Below are 21859 nucleotides of genomic sequence, written 5' to 3'. Positions count from 1 at the left end.
CTACTTTGTTGTTGCTGCTGCTGTGAGAGGGAAGGAAAAAAGTGTTGCTGCTCTTGCTGTTGCTACAGCTATGTTTTCTTCATCAAATTGAGAAAAAGAGTGTTGCTCTTGGTGCTACTGCTTGATTAAAATGGCAGAAAATCAAGGACTTGAACAGGTGATGGGCAAATTGGTAGATATGCTTGCAAAGAAACTCAGTGAGACCCCTAGTACGAGCAATGCAATTGTTCCTCATGGTGAATCAGTACAAAAAATTGAGCTGATGCAAAATGACATTAAGTTGGAGGGTGTCAAAAATTACTTGAGTTGGTTGGTTAGAGGGATATGTCATAGGAGAAGTGAAGGAACCTAAAAGCACAAGTGTAGAATGGAGAACTTGGAGTACTACCAACTCTCTAGTGGTAGCATGGTTGTTGACTTCACTAATCCCTGCTATTGCTACAACTGTTGAAACAATCTCTAGTGCGAGTGAGATGTGGAAAACTCTCACTAACCTATACTCAGGAGAAGGCAATGTGATGCTAATGGTGGAGGCACAGGAGAAGATAAGTGCTTTGAGACAAGGGGAGCGCTCTGTGGCAGAATATGTTGCAGAGTTAAAGAGTTTGTGGTCTGATCTAGACCATTACGATCCTCTTGGGTTGGAGCACTCTAGCTGCATAGCAAAAATGAAAAAAATGGGTTGAGTGTAGAAGAGTCATTGAATTCTTGAACGGCCTAAATCCAGAGTTCGAAGGAAGAAGAGATACAATGTTTCATCAAACTACTCTTCCTACCTTAAATGAGGCTATTACAGCTATGGCACAGGAGGAACTTAAGAAGAAGGTATTGCCTAGCACCACATCATCTTCACCAAGCCCTACCTATGCAATTGTACAAAGTAAAGAGACTAGAGAGTGCTTTAATTGTGCTGAAATGGGGCATCTTATGCGTGATTGTCGTGCTCCTCGCAAGCCTAGTTATGGGAGGGGAAGAAGTGGTGATAGAGGAGGAGCAAGAGGTGGAAGAGGTTATGCAGGTAGAGGTAACAGAGGTAGAGGCTATGAGTACAGAGGTGATCACAAAGCTAATACGGTCACTTCAGAAGATCACAAAGCTAATGCGGCCACTTCAGAAGAGGGTTCTTTTAGACCTACAAATGTTGATGTTGCCAACTTTGTTCATTCCACCTCAGGTAACTCAAATCAAGCATTTATGTCTATCAATAGTTCGCATTCAAATTGGATATTAGACTCTGGTGCATCTAGACATGTAACGGGTATGTGTGGGGAATTTGCATCATATAAACCATACCCTTTTACGCGTAAAGAAACTATTTAGACTGCAGATGAAACATCATGCCCAGTTAAGGGAGAGGGTATAGTGCAGTGTACTTCTTCAATCACTTTATCATCAGTGTTATATGTACCCTCCTTTCCAGTGAATTTGGTTTCAATAAGTTCTTTGGTTGATCATATGGATTGTCGGGTCTCTCTTGATCGTGAGAATTGTTTAATTCAGGAGAGGCAAACAGGGAAGAAACTTGGGATTGGCGTCAGGCATGATGGACTTTGGTACTTGGATCAGGGAAGGACTAATGAAGCCATGTGTCTAGCTTTGACGACTTCCACAAGTGAAGAAGAGGCTAAGGTATTACTTTTGCACTGTAGATTGGGACGTATATCTTTTGAAATTATGAGAAAAATGTTTCCAACAGAGTTTAGTAGAGTGGAGAAATATAAATTAGTATGTGATGCTTTTGAGTATGGGAAACATACAAAACATCACACGCGAGTAGAGGACTCCGAAGTATGTTACCCTTTATGCTAATTCACTCAGATGTTTGGACCTCTCCTGTGGTTTCTATGAGTGGAATGAAGTATTTTGTTACCTTTATTGATTGTTACTCTCGCATGACATGGTTATATCTGATGAAGCACAAGGATGAGGTTCTTAAATGCTTTCAGAATTTTTATGCATACATTAAGAATCATTTCAATGCTCGGGTTCAGTTTATTAGAACTGATAATGGTGGGGAGTATATAAATAATGAACTCAAAAGCTTTCTTTCATCAGAAGGAATATTACATCAAACTTCTTGTCCTGATACTCCACAAAATGGGGTGGCTGAGAGGAAAAATCGTCATCTTTTAGAGATAGCTCGCTCACTTATGTATACTATGAATGTACCTAAATTTTTATGGAGTGAGGCAGTAATAACAGCAATATATCGTATCAACCATACAACATCGAGAATACTTGGGATGAAGACACCATATGAGATGATATTTCACAAGAATGAGTTTGTTGTTCCACCAAAGGTGTTTGGTTGCACGTGCTTTGTTAGAGATCATAGACCATCTATTGGAAAACTTGTTCCTCGAGTTGTTAAGTGTATTTTCATAGGTTATTCATTTGGCCAGAAGGGGTATAAGTGTTGGAGTCCATCAGAACAACGAACATTTGTAAGTATGGATGTCACTTTTAGAGAATCTGTTCCATTCTATGGTGAGAAAATAGATTTAAGTTCTTTGTTTGATGATCATGATAAGCAAAGGGATGATGAAATAGTGGGTGCCAAGGTAGATGAACAAGAGAACGAGGGAAAAGTTGTGATTGGCCAAATTCCAGTTGATGTGAATGATTGTATACAAGAACAAGAATGGAGGAAGCCACATGAAGAGGAAAACCTTCAAGTCTACACAAGGAGAACGAGATTTCCAGTGATCCAACAAATCGAAGAAGACAATCAAGAAATGGAAGATACAAGTCATGTGAAAGTGCCTTTGGAGTCAGGGGGAGAAGAGGAAGAAGTTAGAGAAGAAGAATCTGACTTACCAATTGATGTTAGAAAAGGGGTAAGGAGCAAGGCAGGTAAACCTCCACTAAGGTATGGCTTTGAGGGTCAAGACGAGGGTGATGATGAGAATAACATATCCAACTATGTTTCTTATAACTCTTTGTCATCTACATATAAGGCCCTGGTAGCATCGTTAGATTCCTGTGCAAATTCCAAAGGATTGGATAGAAGCAAAGCAAGATCCAAGGTGGCATCAAGCTATGCTGGATGAGCTAGAGGCTCTTGAAAAAAACAGAACATGGGATATTGTACCATTTCCTGAAGGAAAGAAAATTGTTAACTGCAAGTGGGTTTATACAATAAAGCAAAACCCTGATGAAAAAGTGGAAAGATATAAAGCAAGGCTTGTGTCTAAGGGATACAGTCAAACATATGGAATTGATTATGATGAAACTTTTGCACCAGTGGCAAAGATGAGCACGGTAAGAACACTTATTTCTTGTGCAGCTAATCTTGACTGGCCATTGCATCAATTAGATGCCAAGAATGCCTTCTTACATGGAGATCTTCAGGAAGAGGTGTATATGGATATCCCACCTGGATATGCTACTGCACAGACTGAATCTCAAGGTATTGAGATTGAAGAAATCTCTATATGGTCTCAAATAGTCACCAAGAGCATGGTTTGATCGTTTTCGGCGTGTAATGTGTGGCATGGGTTATAAGCAATGTAATGGGGATCATACGATTTTCTATCGTCACAAGGAGTGTCACACCACTATCCTTGCCGTGTATGTGGATGACATGATTATCACAGGGGATGATTCTATAGAGATAGCAAGATTAAAGGAAAATCTAAGTAAGGAATTTGAAGTTAAGGATTTGGGTCAACTAAAATATTTTTTGGGCATTGAGATTGCAAGATCTCCAAGAGGGATAATACTTTCATAGCGGAAGTACACATTAGATCTGCTCAATGACACAGCTATGCTTGGTTGTCGACCAATCTCTGCACCAATTGAACAAAACCATAAATTGTGTGCTGAATCGGGAGACCTAGTGAATAAAGAGAGTTATCAAAGACTTGTGGGGCGAGTGATATACTTATGTCATACAAGACCTGATATAACCCATGCTGTTAGTGTGGTAGGTCGGTATATGCATGATCCTCGAAGTAGTCACATGGACGCTGTGTATAGAATTTTGAGATACTTGAAGGGAAGCCCAGGGAAGGGCTTATGGTTCAAGAAGAATGGACATCTCGATCTGGTGGGATATTGTGATGCAGATTGGGGCAGCTGTCTTGATGATAGAAGGTCAATCTCAGGCTATTGTGTATTTGTTGGTGGCAATTTAACATCTTGGAGAAGCAAGAAACAATCAGTAGTATCTCGCTCAACTGCTGAAGCGGAATACAGGTCAATGTCAATGAGTTTGAGTGAGTTATTATGGGTAAGAAATCTTCTGACTGAGTTGAAGTTGATGATAAACTCTCCCATGAAGTTATGGTGTGACAACAAATCAGCCATTAATATTGCTAACAATCCAGTCCAACATGACCGAACGAAGCATGTGTAGATCGATTGCTTCTTTATTAAAGAAAGGATAGATGAGGGAACCTTAGAGTTAAACTTTGTGAATTCTAGAGAACAAGTGGCTGATTGTTTAACAAAGGCTTTGGGTGTAAAAGAGTGTATATTGTCATGTAACAAGATGGGCATGATAGATATTTATCGCCCATCTTGAGGGGGAGTGTTGGGCCGTGTGTATGTGGGCTGTGTGCATGTGTGTGTTTCTAGGCCCAAAAGGGGTCAATACATGCCTCTTGTATTTGTACAGTTGAGAGATGAATAGAGAATAGTAGAAGCTTCCCGTAACTCTTCATGGTATCAGAGCTAGGCTAAAACCCTAGCTTGCTTAGGCAGGGAGGTGGCGCCGCCCGGCGCAGCCAAGACGACGAGGTGAAGCCGATCCCGGTTCAGGTGGTAGTGCGGCGCGGGAACGACAGGCGGAAGGAGCAGGGGCTGCATCTGACAGATGCACCGGCTTGGGTGTACTGCGGAAGATGCTACCTGGGAGAACTTGGCCGATATCCAAACAAGGTTTCCAGATGCACCGGCTTGGGGGCAAGCCGTTTTTCAAGAGATGGGGATTGTCAGGGTACCAACTACTACTGATGCTACTGACGAAGGTGTGGCGCCTGCTAATAGTGAGGACGACGCGGTGACAGAAGGAGAACCCAGCGAGAGCGACGTGCCGAACAAGCTACATGAGACTATGCAAGAGCTGGACCGTGATGGTCGAGAATGTTGCCCCAACAAGCGCTATCACGGGTCGGAGTGGGTGCATGCATGATCATGTAACAGCTGGCTAGCCATGCAGCTGTCAGGGTGTGGTGTATAAGAACACATGAACTACTCCGTAGAAGGTGTCTTGGAACTGGCTGGTGGCATTGGCGGCGGCGACGAGGATCTGGTTGGATCGGCGAGTTGTATCAGCAATCCAGTTCATGATCGAAATACTATCTAGCTACTACTATCATTTCCTCTCTACGATCTCTAGTTAACAGAAATTGCCGCGTCATCTGCGTACAAGGATAGTCTGAAGGATGCAAATCTTGATCCCAACGTTGTCAGCAATCCTTGTTGGGTGTTTGTCTCTAGAAGTTTCTGCAGTGGCTCGATCGCAAGGATGAATAGGTATGGTGATAATGGGTCACCCTGCCTTAATCCGCGCCTATAGATAATGCGGGTTCTTTGGAGGCCATTAACCATGACTTTGGAGGATGCAAACCACCATCCAGTCTATCCATCGCTTGCTGAAGCCTCTTTTTTGCATCATCTCAATTAGATATTCCCAAGAAACTGAATCGAATGCTTTGGCTATGTCCAATTTAAAGAAAAGGGTTGCCTTGCCTTGTCCGCTCAGGATTTTGATCAAGTTCCTCACATAGATGTAATTGTCTTGGATGCAACGGTTTTTTTTATGAAAGCACTCTGAGCATTGGACACCAAATCTTGGATACGTGAGGACAGCCTGGATGCCAGAACCTTTGAGACCAATTTTGCTACCGAGTGAATCAAGCTGATAGGTCTAAAATCTTGCACAGTGCACACGTTGTCTTTTTTTGGTAGCAAGGTTATGTGAGCCCTATTGAGGCTCCCAAAAATCCATTCTGATAGACGGTGAAAACTGTGAAACGCCTCCATGACATCGACCTTTATTATTGCCCAGCAAGATTTGTAGAAAGCCCCGTTGAAGCCATTCGGTCCAGGGGCTTTTTCAGATGGTGATTTTTTGATTGCTTGTAGAATTTCATCTTCGGTGAAATCTCTATCCAGATCGTCGTCTTGGATCATTCCTAAGTTTAGCTTATCCCAGTCGATCGTGCAGGCTCGGTCAATTTGACTCCCAGGATGTTGTGGTAGTGTTCATAGACACCCTCAGTTTGTCTTCTTGATTTTGAACCACCCCGTCGATTGCTCGTAGGCTCGGTATGAAATTTCTTCTTTTCCTGGCAGCCATTTTCATGTGGAAGAACTTTGTGTTGGCATCCCCTTGTTTGATCCAAGTGATCCTTGATGCATGTCTCCTTCTGATCTTCTAAGGGTGTGTTTGGTTGCTCGCACCACGTTACCCTGGCCCATCTCTCTCATTCAGGCCAAACTTGGCCTGGCTACAAGGATACACGTACAGCTGTTTGGTTGCTTGTTTCAGTTTAGACTGGCTAGTATGAGATTGTGTTTGGTTGCCTGTATGAGAAATAGGGTTGAGAAGAGATTTTGTTTGGTGATTGTATGTATAGTGTGTATGGGTACCTACATTTTTTTGGTTGAGATGATCAATTTATGAATTAATATTAGTAATATAGATAAATTAAAATTTTTCACACACTAAATTAACCTATTTATAAAGCATCATTGAGATAATAACATTCTAGTAAATTCATCCATTTTAAAGGAAAACTGAAAACAAATATCAGAGGCACAATAGATCACATCGTCTTTACAAAAAAATTAACAATTACGTGGTGATGGTGTTCATTTATCTCTCCAGAGCAACCGGTTAGGGAAAGGATAAAACAAATAAAATGGCGTCAGTTTCCTCGCCTGCTGCTTCTCTCTGCTCGCTGCCGAATCAATCCGTCCCCGCGACACAGCAGCCCACGCGATGCCATCCGCTGCAGATCTGGGGCGGCGATGGGGAGCGGTGCAGGCGCGGCGGCTGACGGCATCGAGCGGTGGACGGGGCCGCAGCAGCCCCTGCGATGCTTTGCGCTGCAGATCTGGGGCGACGGGGCTGCAGCAGTGCGGTCGAGCAGGCGGACGGGGGCTGTGGCGGACAGCGTTGCACGAGCGGACTGGGGCGGCGGCGGATGGCGTTGCACGGGCAGACGAGGTCGACGAACAACGTTGCGCAGGGGTGGCAGACGGTGGAGAGGACGAAGAATGCAGGGGCTTGAGCCCGCGCTTGCATCCGCGCGCACGCGCTTGCTTCCGCGCCTGCACGCGCCGAACCTGGCCCGAGAGCGACGCTCCCTTGCTGCGTTTCTCGCAGCCGGGCTGCGGTGGCTACTTTTGCACCAGTTCAGCCTGGCTCAATAAAGCATGCAGGCTACCAAACAACAACTAGTTGCGTCCACTCATGCGAGCCAACCTGCATACAGGCAACCAAACACCCCCTAAATGGCTGCTAGGCCCATTATTCTTATCTTGAGCTCTTTTCTAAAGATTTGTTCCTCTTCTGATAGATTTCTCGATTCTTGGGCTAGGTCAAGTCTGAAAATGAGCTCACTTATCATCTGAGACTGTAGTGTGAGGCCACCAAAGGAGATACGACTCTAGATTCTGAGTTTCTTCGCCGTATTTCTCAGTTTTTCAGCTAGTTTGTTTAGTGGGTGGTTTGAGGATGTCGGTAAGTTCCATGCTTCATGTACCTTTTCTTGGAAACCTTGAATTTTGGTCCAGAAGTTCTCAAACTTGAAGTAGGATTTCCTCCTTGGTTCTGATCTGTTTGCTATCAGTAGAGGTGAATGATCCGAGTTTAGGGTAGATAAGGCTGTCACTGAGTGGGAGTCAAACATCAAGTTCCCCTCCAAGTTTCCTACACTCTATCTAGCTTGACGAGTGTCGGCCTTGACTGCTCATTACTCCACGTGAATTTCCTGTTGTATAGCTTCATCTCCTTGAGTTCCAGCTGGTTGAGCACTGATCTGAATTTTCCCATGATTCTTTTGTTGAGGTTAAGGTTGTTTTTATCCCGTGCTTCATAAATCATATTGAAGTCTCGCATGAGTTGGGCTAGCTGGCCGTAACTCAATCAGCTCCTGTAAGAAAGCCTCCTTTTGTCCATCTATTGTCGGTCCATAGACTGTTTGTCAATCTAAAAACTTGGTTTATGTCTTGCTGATGAACCATGCAGGAGAGGGAGTGACCTTTAAGCTCAAAATCCGTTAGCTCTGCATACAAGGGGTCCCAGAAAATCGCAATCCCTCCCCTTGTTCCTATTGCCGGCTTTAGTTTGTAGTCTGAAAGTTCTAGGCCGACAGTCTCTGTTGCCATACGTTGATCAATCTCGTTTCTCTTCGTTTCCTGCAGCAGACTATTGTTGGTTTTGTTTTCGACACTAGTTGCTGGACAACTTCTCTACTTGCTAGGGATTTTAACCCCCTCATATTCCAGGTTAGAATACTAATGTTGTTTTGCATTGGTGAACCGCATGGCGACAGAGGCAAAAAGGAGTGGAGAAGCAGCACTACATCTGATTAATCTAGACGGGTGGAGCCCCGTGCTATCTCTTAGGAAAAAGACACAGGTACATAGGCCACCCTATCTCGCAGTGCTTCTTCCAAAGATTTAAACTGGTTGCGGCATGCACGTTACAGAGCAGTGAAGCCGCTCTGACGCGTGGCATGTGCCTAACAAAGTAGTTACCCCTAACAACGAGAGAGGTACTGGGCAGCGAGGCCACCCTAGCGCCCCTCTCGGGTACTGATCTGTTGCTAGTCCTGTTGCTAATCCGACAACTGGCGTAGTTGTGAGACAGTGAAGCCACCCCCAGTACGCGAGAACTACCCGAGGGTAAGAGACCCCTAGCTACTGGATACATGGGTAAGAGACCACATGGTTGAGCCAACCTTCCTGACTACTGGATACATTGATGCACCAACTACTACCTTCAGGATCCTGGCCGGTTAGGCCGACGCAATCGCTATTCCTTCCTCTCCAGCAATGGCCACTGTGAGGCAACAGAAAATTGCTATTCTACCATCTTCAAGATGTGCCTTCGCCCATACGCCATTTTAGATTTTGCATTCGCTAGAATGCCACTCTTAAACAATGCAGCTTGTCAAAATAACATTTGGCCTAGTTGCTACATATAAAAATATGTGCATTCATATTCCTATCAATCTTATTACCAAAATGCCCCTACTTAAACACACTGCACTAGTTAAGTTTGATGGTAATTTAGCTAGGATTGGGGATTTAAATGGGATGATTTGATTTAAATATGAGAAACTAGTTATCCCTGTGAGATACTTTAAAACATATCTGTAGGCTAATAAATTTAAATGTGATAGTTTGATAACTAGTTCTTAATTTATTAGCCTAATAAATTAATCAAACACACTGAACTAGTTAAGTTTGATGGCAATTTAGCTAGGAATGAGGATTTAAATGGGATGGTTTGATTCAAATCTAAAAACTAGTTATCCCTATGAGATACTTTAGAACATATGTGTGGGCTAATAAATTTAAATGTGATAGTTTGATAACTAGTTCTTAATTTATCAAGCTAATAAATTAATAACATGTTCTAATAAATGTTTGATTAATTTATTAGGCTAATAAATTAAGAACTAGTTATCAAACTATCACATTTAAACTTATTAGCCTACATACAAGTTCTAAAGTATCTCACAGGGATAAATAATTCTAATATTTAAATCAAATCATCCCATTTAAATCTCCAATCCCAGCTAAATTACCAACAAACTTAATTAGCTAGTGCAGTGTGTTCAAACAGGGGTATTTTGGTCATAAGATTGATAAAAATATGAATACACATATTTATATGTAGTAAGTAAGCCAAATATTATCTTACCAAGCTACATGGTTTGAGAGTGGTATTCTGGCGAATGTAAAATCTAGAATGATAATTTTCTCGTCCAAGTTTGTCAGTGCACGCAGGCCTTGGACGACGTGTGTTGGGAGCGGCTAGCTGAAGGTGTCAGCAAACGTCTTGATCGCCTCTTCTCCCCAAGGCTCATCCGGTCCAATGATCCCCATTTGCCTCATGAGGCGGGCCTGTGCCCTCAGCGCCACTGGTACCGAAGTGCCTCTCGCTGCTTGCCTCCTACTGCGACGAATTGGTGCTGCCTCCGATCTCTTTGCTTTCCTTCCTCTTCCCCCTGGTCTCGGGTCCGCGCACAGGATCGGCGACGGACTGGAATGAACAACTGCTCTTTGACCGAAGCTTCCATTGGCCCAGCCGGTTGTGACCCTGCTGACGCGAAGCTGTTCAGTGCTTCGTGTTCCGTCGCTTGCGCCTCTTGGTGCTTGCGTCCTTCGATCCGGCCTGGCTGTTTAACTGTTCCAACGCTGCCTGGGCCGGGAGCTCATCTTGGGCCTTTGCTGCTGAATGGTCCGACTCGCGGCCCAAGCTATCTTCTATTCCCACACTCTGGAAACCGTCTTTTGAACTTGGTGGAGGAAGGCTGTCGCCCTACGAGGCCTCCAGAAGCATCTTGGCTGCAGCCTGAAAATGGGTCACGGGGTCAAAAGAAACAAGAGGCCTTTTGGTCAGGCTGAGACTGGCCAGAGCCCTGAGGGCTTTGTCTCCATCTGGTTCTGGCTGTCTCCTTTCTGCCGGCGAGCTTGTATGTCGTGACCTGCGCCACGCTGCCGCCTTCGAGCTAGCACGACAACGAAGAGGCGAGCGACCCCGTTGACACCGCCTCGCATCGATTCCCACTTCTTTTCGACCTAAATGATGAATGATAGGATATTTCAGCCATGCAGCATAGAAATTGAAAAGTGCATATTGTACTCATTTGAGCTTGAGTAAGCTCACATATTAAATATATTAAACAAAACTGCTAGTTTATCACTGTAATACCCAAATAACAGTTCTATGACATGGCAAGGCATCCAATCACTGCGGCTCAACCGGCAATATTTGTCAGGATGAATTGTACGTTTTCCAATCCATATTTATTCAAATGTGTAGCCAGAATGCTCAATCTTTTGGCACAGGACGCAGTTACTACAATGCTAGCACTCCCTCTATAGCCTTGTGATTGAGCAATCTTTAGAGGGAAGATAGTTCAGTTATGTCAGTCAACTGACTCAACTTTGATCAGTCTTATGGCAAATAGGGTAGGAGTCTAGGAGATTCTGAACAAAGCACTGAAAATATACAGAAGTGCAGATAATTAACCAAAATTCAGTCATCAAAATATACAGCTTTCCCCCAGCAGTACCTCCACATTCCGCTGCTGCTCTCACCGCTACATCTGTTAGAAAACCAGCCCCAAAATTGATAGAAGCTATTGCATAACTGACCTTATTTTGATAGCTAACTGTAGGTTTAATCCTCTTTTTTTCACTTCGCAGTTTTGACCCCGTTTTTTAAATTTGAAGCACCCGCTTGACCCTAGTCCGTTAAGTAAGGATAAAGGTGTTAAATGAGACATAAACTGACGTTTTTACCCTTACATATTTGACCCTACTTATTTCACACTTGGCCCACTTTTGTACATCTATCCCTTGTAACAAATAATTTAATTGTAATATTTGATTTATGTTTAATATTTGAGACAAATTTAATTTATATTTAACTTAAGTTTGATTAAATTGACAAATTGTACTAAAATCTGAACTAAATTCAGTTCAAATTTGAATTAATTTAAACAAAATTTTGCAATCCAAGCAAAAACCTCCGGTGTTCTTCAGTCCAAGGAACACCTGTAAAATTCACCTTCGTCCGAAACACATCACACATAATGTGGCCTGCAGGCAGCGAGTAATGGCTGGAGTAGAAGGAGCTGCTGAACCATAGTACAGCTGCCATCACATTAACGAAAGCATGAACAAAGTTACAAACTTGTGACTACTACAGAAAACAATGCCAATCACCAAAGGAAAATTAGGGCTCGTTTAGTTTGTAAAAAGTTTTTGCAAAAACACCAAATCAAGTTTTTGGACACCCATTTGAAGTATTGAAGTATTAAACGTACTCTAATTACAAAATAAATTTCAGATTTCGTCTGAAAATGCGAGACGAATCTTTTCAGTCTAATTAATCCGTCATCAGTACATGTTGGTTACTGTAGCACTTATGACTAATCAGTCCTAATTAGGCCTAAAAGATTCGTCTCATGATTTCCCGCATAACTTATAATTCATTTTAGTGTTCATGTATATTTAATGCTTCATTTAAATGTTAAAGATTTGATGTGATGTTTTTACGAAAAGTTTTTGCGACCTAAACGGGGTCTTATCCACCTAAAAGGGTTCCTCCTGAGCAACAACATGCATGGAGAGGGTACAAGAGAAATGCCAGAACACAAAACAGTTTTGTATTTCGCCAGCTTAACACATTATGCCGCATGTTAACGAGGCGTGGAAGAAGAGCAGCGACACGAGGGTCTAGAGGTCGCCGTCGCCCTCCACGTTGCGGAGGCTGCCGAGGCCTTCTTCCTCCGGGAGCGTGTACTGGATCGAGACATCGGGGAGGCCCGCCAGCGCCGCCAGCCGCGGCAGAACCGCCGCCCGCAGCCGCCGCCACGCGCGGCCTCCCGCGCGCTGCCGCGCACCATCGCCGCCGCGCGCCGCCGTCGCCCGCTCGTGAACCCTCCTCTCTTTATGTGTACTGGGAAAGGGAATAAGGATAGAAGAGGGGTAGTTTTGTCTTTTCACATGTTTCTTTCTTTTGTTTTCTATTTTTATTCAGATTTTTCACGGTACACTAATAGCAGCGTCAGACGACCGCTTTAAATTTAAAAACTAGTGTCAAAACTGCAAAGTAAAAAAAAGGGTTAAATCTATAATTAGCTCTCAAAACAGTGTCAGTTATACAATAGCCCCAAATTAATATCGGTAGCTAAATGTGGAAGCAGTCACTATACAAGATCCAATCTTGATGATGATATCGAGACATTATATTTGTTAATGAGGTTCGGACAAGCATACTCTCTAGGACACTGATTACAGATGAACTTTCCTAATTCTAGCGTAATTACAGGCACGACCATGACCGGTGGGATATGCCGCCAACGGTCACGCCCTACACCTACCTATACATAATCGGTTTACGGCCACCTTCCTTATTTCCCTATCCTTTTCCCGTAAATCGGGAGAGCGGGTGTGGAAAGGCTTGGCCTATATATGTGATTTCCTCCGTGATCAATAGATTATCGCGTTGAGTCTACTCTCCTAACAGTCGGGGAGAGATCTCGGGAGGTCGACACACTCGCCGGTGCAGAGGTTGAGCATAGCGGTGGCATGATTCCGTGGCAGAGGGGGCCCCACTAGTCCTGGGGATGTCGCCGGCGGCTATGTCATTGCTTTCAATAACATATGAATTGCTTTTGTCACTTGAATCAGAGACCATCATTGCTGGCAGCCCAAGGTAGAAATTTTTGTCACTTATGACTCTATAGATATACTAATTACAATGGAGTAACCAACAAGCCAGTTGCAATTGTGCATATGCACAATGACATGCCAAATGTCAATTTCAATCATCTGAAATCAAAAGGATCATCGCTTGTACAGACTGTTCAAACAAATGCAAGAAACGGCATATGTCTCTTGGTTCAAGGAGAGAGCCACATCCATCCTTGTTTACACAACCTGAAAACTGCTGAACTATGTTTCATTTTAGCGCTACGATCACCACTTAACATTTCAAGTTCGTAAGAACATCTGAAAGAAGCTTTGAGAAACGAGGAAAACACCAATATGGGTAAAGCAGTCTAAAGTTGTTGATCAGTTGTAATAGGTGGATTAGGAAAATTAAAGTTTGCATCATTCACTAATTGGACAAATGCGGAGATCAGTAGAGAGTGAAAATGACACCAGACATCAATGGAAGAAACATTAGCAGAGGTCACAACCTTCATGGGTTAGGAAAACTCAGAACTGCAAGCCTGAACATCAGTATCAAATCTTTAGTGCATCTCATGGTATAGTAACAATGATTCATATCTCAATACTTACTCAAACACATTGCCAAATATAGAAGGGTTACCAGTGGTGAATCAACAGAATTCGGAACGATCTGAACAAAATTGTACTCATCCTGAACATGAAAGAGGGCCTTCTGTGGCAATTCTCTTATTGCTACCATTGCAGACCAAGTTCCCGCGGTAGGCAGTGGTCGATGTTCTGGTCGACGAGGCAGCGTCGCGGCAGGGGTAAGGGTTCTCGATCTGCGGCGACTGCTAGGTCCCGGCGCCGTCGAACCTCGCGGAGTCATCCAGGAAGTAGATATCGAGGGGAGTCATCCAGGGATACGGAGCAGCCTCGCTTGAGGAAGATCGACCGGTCTGTGAGGGTGTCCAAGGGGACTTTCTTCAAGCTCCAGGAAGGTGGTTGCTGCCGATCCAGTCTGAAGACGTCGAATGCCACCGTGGCGTTCTCTGAGGAGACGAACTTGACGACCATTAGCATTTTCCCGCGGGACACCACGAGGAAGCGGGCGAGCACCTCCCCTGGCTCCGGCATGGTCGGGCTGGGATTTTTGCGGACGCGGTACCTCTCCACGGAAGACATGGTGAGCTCGCGGCGCTTGTCGTTGGTGTTGGGTGTGTATACCAGAAGGTCCTCCCTGTTGGTGAGGACATGGAAGCCGTTGCCGAGCGGGCTGATGACGAAGTACTTGACGTCCTCGATTGGGTCCTTGGGTAGCAGCTTCTTCCATTTCTTCATCGGCGCGTCCCACTTGAGCATCGGCGGCGTCCAGCTGCTCATGTCGCCGCGCCAGAACACGATGTTGGGCTTGCCAGACACTGTGGCGGCGGCGTAGTACGCGGAGAAGGTGATGACGTGGAAGAAGTTGATGTTGGTGACACCAGGGTTGTTGCCGAGGAGGGATCTCGGGAGGTCGACCCGCTCGCCGGTGCAGAGATTGAGCATAGCGGGGGCACGATTCCATGGCAGAGGCGGGCCACTGGTCCCGGGGATGTCGGCGGCGGCGAGCCAGCCGCCCAGGAAGGAGCCGCACAAGCGAGCGCCGCGGGCACAGTCCGGCATGCGGGGGCCCTGGTGGGTGTGCCCGCAGGCGACGCAGAAGAAGGAGGTCGCGGAGGTGGACGGCATGAGCAGCCACGGTTGCATGAGCGGCAGATTCCGCCCAGCGACAGTGCGCCACCGTTTGCAAACACCGGAGAACATGATGTGGTCGAGGATGCAAGGGAGGTGGCTGAGTATGGTGGCGAGACATTTTCTGGGCAGCTCGGCCCATTCCATGTTTGCGTCGGCCATGGGTGGAAGAGATCGGTGGGAGGAAGAAGAAGAAGCCATGGGAAGAGAGATTCGTTGGGGAGACGAAATGCTTCTTATTTTCTTTCGTCTGAAGCCACACGGCTATTCATCCTTCTTTCTTTCTTTCTTACCAAGGTTTCCGCCTGTTCTGCATTGCTATTGTTATGTGTTTTGTTCTGCATTTATCTCAGTATTAACTGAGAGATATTTGGGATGATTGTTTGGATTTTTATTGAAAAACAAATCAATATATATGTAAATAAAAAATAATTTATAAATAAAATTCTTATGTATATATTCTTAGCGATTTAAGATGGGGTTGGATAGCTTGTATATAAGCATGATTTGTTCTCCATGAGAAATTAGAAATTATTTATCTATTATGTTTCAGTACTTCCATTATTTAAAATAATCAATTCTTTCGTTCTACCAGTTTGTATGCAGGCCCAGTTTAATCTTTTATTTCCTTTGCATTAAGAGGAAATGAGTCGCTGCATGGTCTAAAACCAAAAAGAAACCATACATACGGGATACAGGAAAAGGACAAGGTCCCAAATAGCTACTAGGCTTAGTTTGCAAAAAAGTTTTGCAAAAACATCGCATCAAAACTTTAAGCACATATTTGAAGTATTAAACGTAGTCTAATTACAAAACAAATTTTAGATTCCGCCTGAAAACCGCGAGACGAATCTTTTGAGTCTAATTAATCCGTCGTTAGCACATATTGGTTAATGTAGCACTTATGGCTAATCACGTCCTAATTAGACTTAAAAGATTCGTCTCACTATTTCCTCCATAACTGTGTAATTAGTTTTAATGTTTATATGTATTTAATGTTTTATTTAGATGTCTAAAAATTTAATATGATGTTTTTAGAAAAAGTTTTTTGGAACTAAACAGGGCCTAAGCCCACTCGCGCTAAAATGGTGGACAACCAAACCAAGAGACAATAGCTATAAAGATCACGCCCACCCTAGCCAAACGCCACAGGAGCTTCATTCACCATCCATCGACCTCGCTATTCAGGCCATGACCTTCGACGTTAATTGAAAACTCGTTCCTGGTGTTCTTAGAGCGACAGTGGGGTCGAAGTCTCTTCTCTTAGTTCGAGGAATTGATGGGCAGCTGATGCATAGTTAAGAGTGAGCTTTATTTTGTTAGATAATTAAATTCATCTATAAAAATGGATTACGAATTTAAACCTAATATGTATATAATCACCAATTAATTGAGATACGAAAATTAAACATTAGACCCACGGATGAAGCCATAGGTCACTCTTCTCTTTTTTTCTTGATTTCTGGCTTTTCTTCTCTATCGCCGGTGAGATCAGATCACCGATAATCTATTCTAAGCCTCCGACCTTCGGGTCTTCAATGGAATCGCTTCGCGAAACCCTTCTAATGCGTTTTTCTCTTATCGAGAGAGATTGGCTACGAATTTAGTGTACGTGAAAGCCACGTAAGCGTCCCGGTGGGCTTCTTTTCTTATATAATTGGTGGGTCTCGGGGCTTTTCCTAATTCAATTCTAGCTCATTACCACCGATCAAGGTAAATAGTCCATTAGGGTTATGAATTTATATTACAGGTAGATATTAGGTGGTTATATTTCTCCTAAATATCGTCTAACCGATAAATCAACCAATAATCATAAACTAACTGTAACTACGGGATAAAATTAAATTACACTGACTGTGATTATTCCCGAATCTATCCGTAACATCCTAGGCCAATCAGATTCTATCTCTTATCTGATCTAGACTCTATCGGCTGAATCCGAGTTGTATTTCACTTGGTCTCCTCTCCAAGTACCATATTTCTTGTTCGATTCAGTGTTTAATCGCGATTTTGGTAATTTGCTAAAATCTAACGTTAACAGACGTCACGGTGGCTGGTCTGCCACGTTGGTTGGCTTGGCGTGGCAACTCTATTTGGCCACACCAATTAGAGTGGCATGGCCAAAAGATTTATTTTTGAAATTTTTTCAAAGGTGGTTTACTAATAAAATTACTTCATAAAAAGATTTATTTAATAAAAATTTTCTAAGGTAAGTGGCTGAGGCTAGATAATGGGTGAATCATAAGGTTAAGAAAATGGATGGATTTATGTAAGTTAATGAGATTAGAGTAAGATGTAGAACTCACCAAATCAGTGGTAAAAGAATTTCTCTCTGTTTTTTTTTGTTATCATTTTCCAACGGACAATCACATCGTGAGTAATGACTTCCCAATCCGTCCCTGTCGCCGACGTCATTGTCGGTAACACCCGGCACCCATAGGAAAAAAAACCAACCGTATTGACAATTGACCGCTCGGTTTTGTTCAAAGATCCTTCCCGTAATCGAATCAGTAAAACCAATGAACCGATCAGTTTATTGAACCGGCATGTTTTTACGAGGACTGACCATTTGTTAGAATCGAACCAGTCTTTTATTTAGGGGATAATGGTATATCTGATCCTGCTAATTACGAATCTGACTTTTCTTTTTTAACTTCGTAAATTTAACCCTCTTTTTAAAAGCGAACCAGCCGTCTGACCCTGATTAATGCTGCCGTTAGGGTTTAGGATAAATAAAATAAAAAAATAAATTTGAAATATGAATGGACTATTCTACCCCTCAACTCATATTTTCCATCCCCTCCCTCTCAAATCACCGTCTCAGAGGCGACGTCGAGCGAGCTGAGGGAGGAGACGGCGCTGGCAGGTGTGCTGTGGCCGGGGAGGCGGTGCGTGGGGGTAGGAGGTGCTCTGGGGGAGCCGGCCGCATCGTCGTGCTGTCGGCAAGGAGGCCACGGCGCCGGCGGCGGCCGGCAGTGAGGGAGGTGTTAGGTTTCTATTTGGGTCATCTAGAGTTGTAGCATTGATCGGGTATTCTATTGACATGGTAGAATAACATTTGCACAGGTAGTAAAAGGGATTAGGGTTAGGCACAGACCAGTGGAGCCACTTGCCGAGAAGGAGGAACCGACCATCGTCGTCGATCCGAGCTTGGTGCTGACAGCGGCGGTGGTGGTCGGTGAACCCCGGCGAAGGTGGTGATTCCCGTCACTGGCTGCGCTCGCCCTAGATCGGATTAGGGTTTGTGGGGTGGAGTGGTGACGGCGGCGAACTTTGGAACCCATGCCGAGCCAGCCTCCACCCCCTGTTTATATAGCGCAGGGTGACGGGGGCCCACCAGCCTACTTGGACTAGACGCCCCCGATCAGTGCGCGGTCAAGGTTGCCCTTTAGCTATTGGGCTAAAGGGCTAGAGATCAATTCCAACAGGAGAAGGCGGCGCCGGCGGCGGCATCGTGCAATACGGAAGGAGGTGGCGCCGGTGGGGGCTGACTGTGGGGGAGGAGGTGGCGCCGGCCCTGTCGGGTAGTGCGGGAGGAGGCGGCGCCGGCAGCGCACTGATGTGTGGTCGTGGTTGCAGCTCGGGGAGATTGCTATGCCCCATCTGCTTGCGGCGTCCATCTTCTCTGCGCAGAACGGAAGGGCGGTGTTCTACCGGAACGCCAAGCTTCTGGTTGTTTTGTGTTTGATTTCCGGGGTGTTTAGGTCAGTCATTGCTTTGTTCAAACTGTGATTAAATCGTGAATGCGATCCTTAGATAAGCCAAAGAGTAGGTAGTTTGTATTCACTAGAAAGAAAAGGTAGCTAATGTTGCATTTTTCAAGCATGTATTTCGCTATACAATGCAACTGCACCTGAATGTGCTTTCCTCTCGAAATTGATACGATACATTGTTATGCTGTCAAAATTTTGTAAAATCATCTATAATGATTGTACCTATTACATTCAGATATTTCAAATAAATAAAATCTGAGATTATGTGCTATCATTTAGAATTTTATTAATTTAAGTTGAATTATTGAATTTAAAATTATATATATCAAATTAACCTCAAATCTATCAGATAAAATTCAAATTTCGAAGTATATTAACTTGCATTTAAATTTATTGAATTTAGAATTATATATATCAAACTAACCTCAAATCTATCAAATAAATATCAAATTTCGAATTACATTATTTTAAGTTCAAATTTATCAAATTTGAAATTATATATATCAAACTAACATTAAATCTATCAAATATATTTCAACCTTTATTCCAATGTTTCTAAATAAATATTTACAGTAATTTCCTAAAAGTTAACATACAATATGGTCCAAAGAGCAAGGGAAAATCGGTCAAGTCGTCCTCCATTTAACACCGTTAAATGATATTCACGGAGCAGGATCACTCAGCTACTTCGTTTTTGAAAAAGAGGGTCAAATCTACAAAGCTAAAAAAGTAAGGTCAAATCCGTAGTTCGCCTTCAAAGTAGGATCAGATTTGCAATTGCCCCTTTATTTAGACCTGTTTAGTTACCAAAACTTTTCTTAAAAATATCAAATCGAATCTTTGAACATCTAAATAAAGCATTAAATATATATGAACATTAAAACTAATTATATGGAGAAAATCATAAGACGAATCTTTTGAGCCTAATTAGTACATGATTAGCCATAAGTGCTGCAGTAACCAACATGTGCTAATGACAGATTAATTAAACTCAAAAGATTCATCTCGCGGTTTCTAGGCGAAATCTAAAATTTGTTTTGTAATTAAACTACATTTAATACTTTAAATATGTTTAAATATGTAACTGTACGCGTCGATATGATCTCTTCTCCAAAATTTTTTTCAACTAAACAGGGCCTTATCTTATGACATTATAAATGTATTAGGTAACTGTGCTATAACTATTTTATATAGATATATCATTATACTTATGTATATTAATAATTTATGATAGTTATATATTAAAAATAATATAAATCAAATATAATATTACTACATAAAAGAAGAATTGTCATCCTTATTGTATGTGCAACGCTGGTCCCTCTCGAAAAAAGAACGACATAACTATACACGAAAAGAAAGAAAAAATCTCTCAAAATAGTAGGAACACAGCTGTCCATCTTAAAAATAAATCCAAATAAGTACGCATCCAACTACCTATACGGAAAAAAACCGCAAGTCGTATATCTCCTAAAAAAAAGAAAACAAAAATATGTACCGACACTTGCACCTGCACAAAGAAAAAAGAAAAATAAAAAAAAATCCCCCCAAAAAAGATACCAATGCAATAACTGACCAAGGATAAAGGAAATAAACCCAAAAAAAATACCACGCCGTGATTTTATTATTATTTTAAAGCAATTTTTTTGTCAGTGTGTTGGAAATAAAATTTATGATTTGACCTACATATTTACATATTAAATATAATTTCATTGTGAAACACAATAGTTAATAAATAAAAACCGACCATTCAACGAATGCAATATTAAACCAATGGCAGATAAGGTAGACCTCTGTTACGGTTTCTTTAGCTATGCCGGCCAGCCAGCTAGGTTATATAAACCCGTGGAGACCTCTGAACCAATCAGCGGCAAAGCTGCGGTTCTTGCAAAAATCACAGAAAATGAGATAGATTTGATTTTAAAAATTTTGAATTCAAAAACGGTGAAAACTACAGTTTGTCAGCTAAAACCGCGCGGTTTCGGGAGAAAACTGTGAAGAGTGAAATACGAGGGTAAAAAATTTAAAATAATCAGAAAGATATGTAAAATTATATAAAAATAAGTAATATGCTGTAAAAGTTAGAAAATGTTATTGAAAAGAAGAGGCATGACCTCTACTTAATTAGGGACAATGCAATAATTATATATATAACAATTGATATGTGGTAATAGTGGTATTTAAAGTATACGAGCACAACACAGTATAAGTAATAAGCAGCACAAATGTTATACCGTCTATTTTTTTTACATGCATCTTCCAAATGTATACTACACATAATTCAAATAGTAACTACTACTGCCTATGTCCCATAACCATTTTATTTTTCGTTTCTCTATGTCTAATGTTTAATCATTGGTCTTATTTGAAAAATTTGTAAAAACCTTACGAAGATTAGTTAGGCCTAAAGTATTATAAGTAAGAATAAAAATATTAATAAAAAAAATTCAAATAAAACGAAGAGTCAAAATATTTTATCAAAAAAACTGAAAAATAATCTTATTTTGGAACGAAGGTGTACGTATTACCTAACAACTAACAACTTTGATTATCATTTTTCTCTATTATATATATTTTTTGTTAAATTTCCTTAAATTTTCTAAATTCGATCTAAATTTATATGCTCCTTCCTCAGCTTATAATTACCGTGTCGCAAACACAACGGTAACCGCGGTCACATGGCGGTAATCACGGTTTGGTCTCGCACCCATTCGCCGGGCACCGCCACAAAATGGCTCTGGGATTCTCTACGACCTGGCACAAGCCCGCACACGCACTCGCCTCCGTAGGTTCTACAAAACTGACCGCCAGCACATTGGCACAAACCACAGAAGATCTGCCATGGCAGAAGACTAAGTTTCTGGTCCCACCGCACAACGCAAGCAACGAGCCCCACCTGTCAGTAGCACCGCGGGTTCTTTGGACAATATCCACAAGCTGAAAAAGAAAGTGTGGACAGGGTGACGCGATCATGCGAGCAGCGAGGGAAAACCTTCACCTTCACTGACAGGGTGGGGCAGAATTAGCTGGTCTGGTAATGG

General features: G+C 42.6%; 1 protein-coding gene and 1 pseudogene across 1 annotated transcript; one reads left to right on the top strand and one right to left on the bottom strand.

Moving 5' to 3' along the window:
- The first annotated feature begins 226 nt into the window (after positions 1–226).
- LOC107303630 lies at positions 227–1887 on the top strand. The gene is made up of 2 exons (XM_015833692.1): positions 227–1174; positions 1501–1887. The coding sequence occupies exons 1-2, from the start codon at positions 751–753 to the stop codon at positions 1542–1544; spliced, it is 468 nt and encodes a 155-aa protein (XP_015689178.1). The 5' UTR covers positions 227–750; the 3' UTR covers positions 1545–1887.
- Positions 1888–13898: 12011 nt separating this feature from the next.
- Positions 13899–15403, bottom strand: LOC102703010 (annotated as a pseudogene).
- Positions 15404–21859: the final 6456 nt, after the last annotated feature.

This window comes from Oryza brachyantha, chromosome 2 (assembly GCF_000231095.2).
Source record: "Oryza brachyantha chromosome 2, ObraRS2, whole genome shotgun sequence".
Lineage (NCBI taxonomy): Eukaryota > Viridiplantae > Streptophyta > Magnoliopsida > Poales > Poaceae > Oryza > Oryza brachyantha.
The sequence above is the reverse complement of the archived record's forward strand: the minus strand, read 5'-3'. Positions and strand labels throughout refer to the sequence as shown.

What these genes read in the sequence shown, in the direction of transcription:
- LOC107303630 (XM_015833692.1), top strand. Translation starts at nt 751, where the DNA reads ATGTTTCATCAAACTACTCTTCCTACCTTAAATGAGGCTATTACAGCT. An exon ending in CTTTGTTCATTCCACCTCAG is followed by an intron (nt 1,175 to 1,500) that starts GTAACTCAAATC and finishes TGTTTAATTCAG; the next exon opens with GAGAGGCAAACAGGGAAGAA.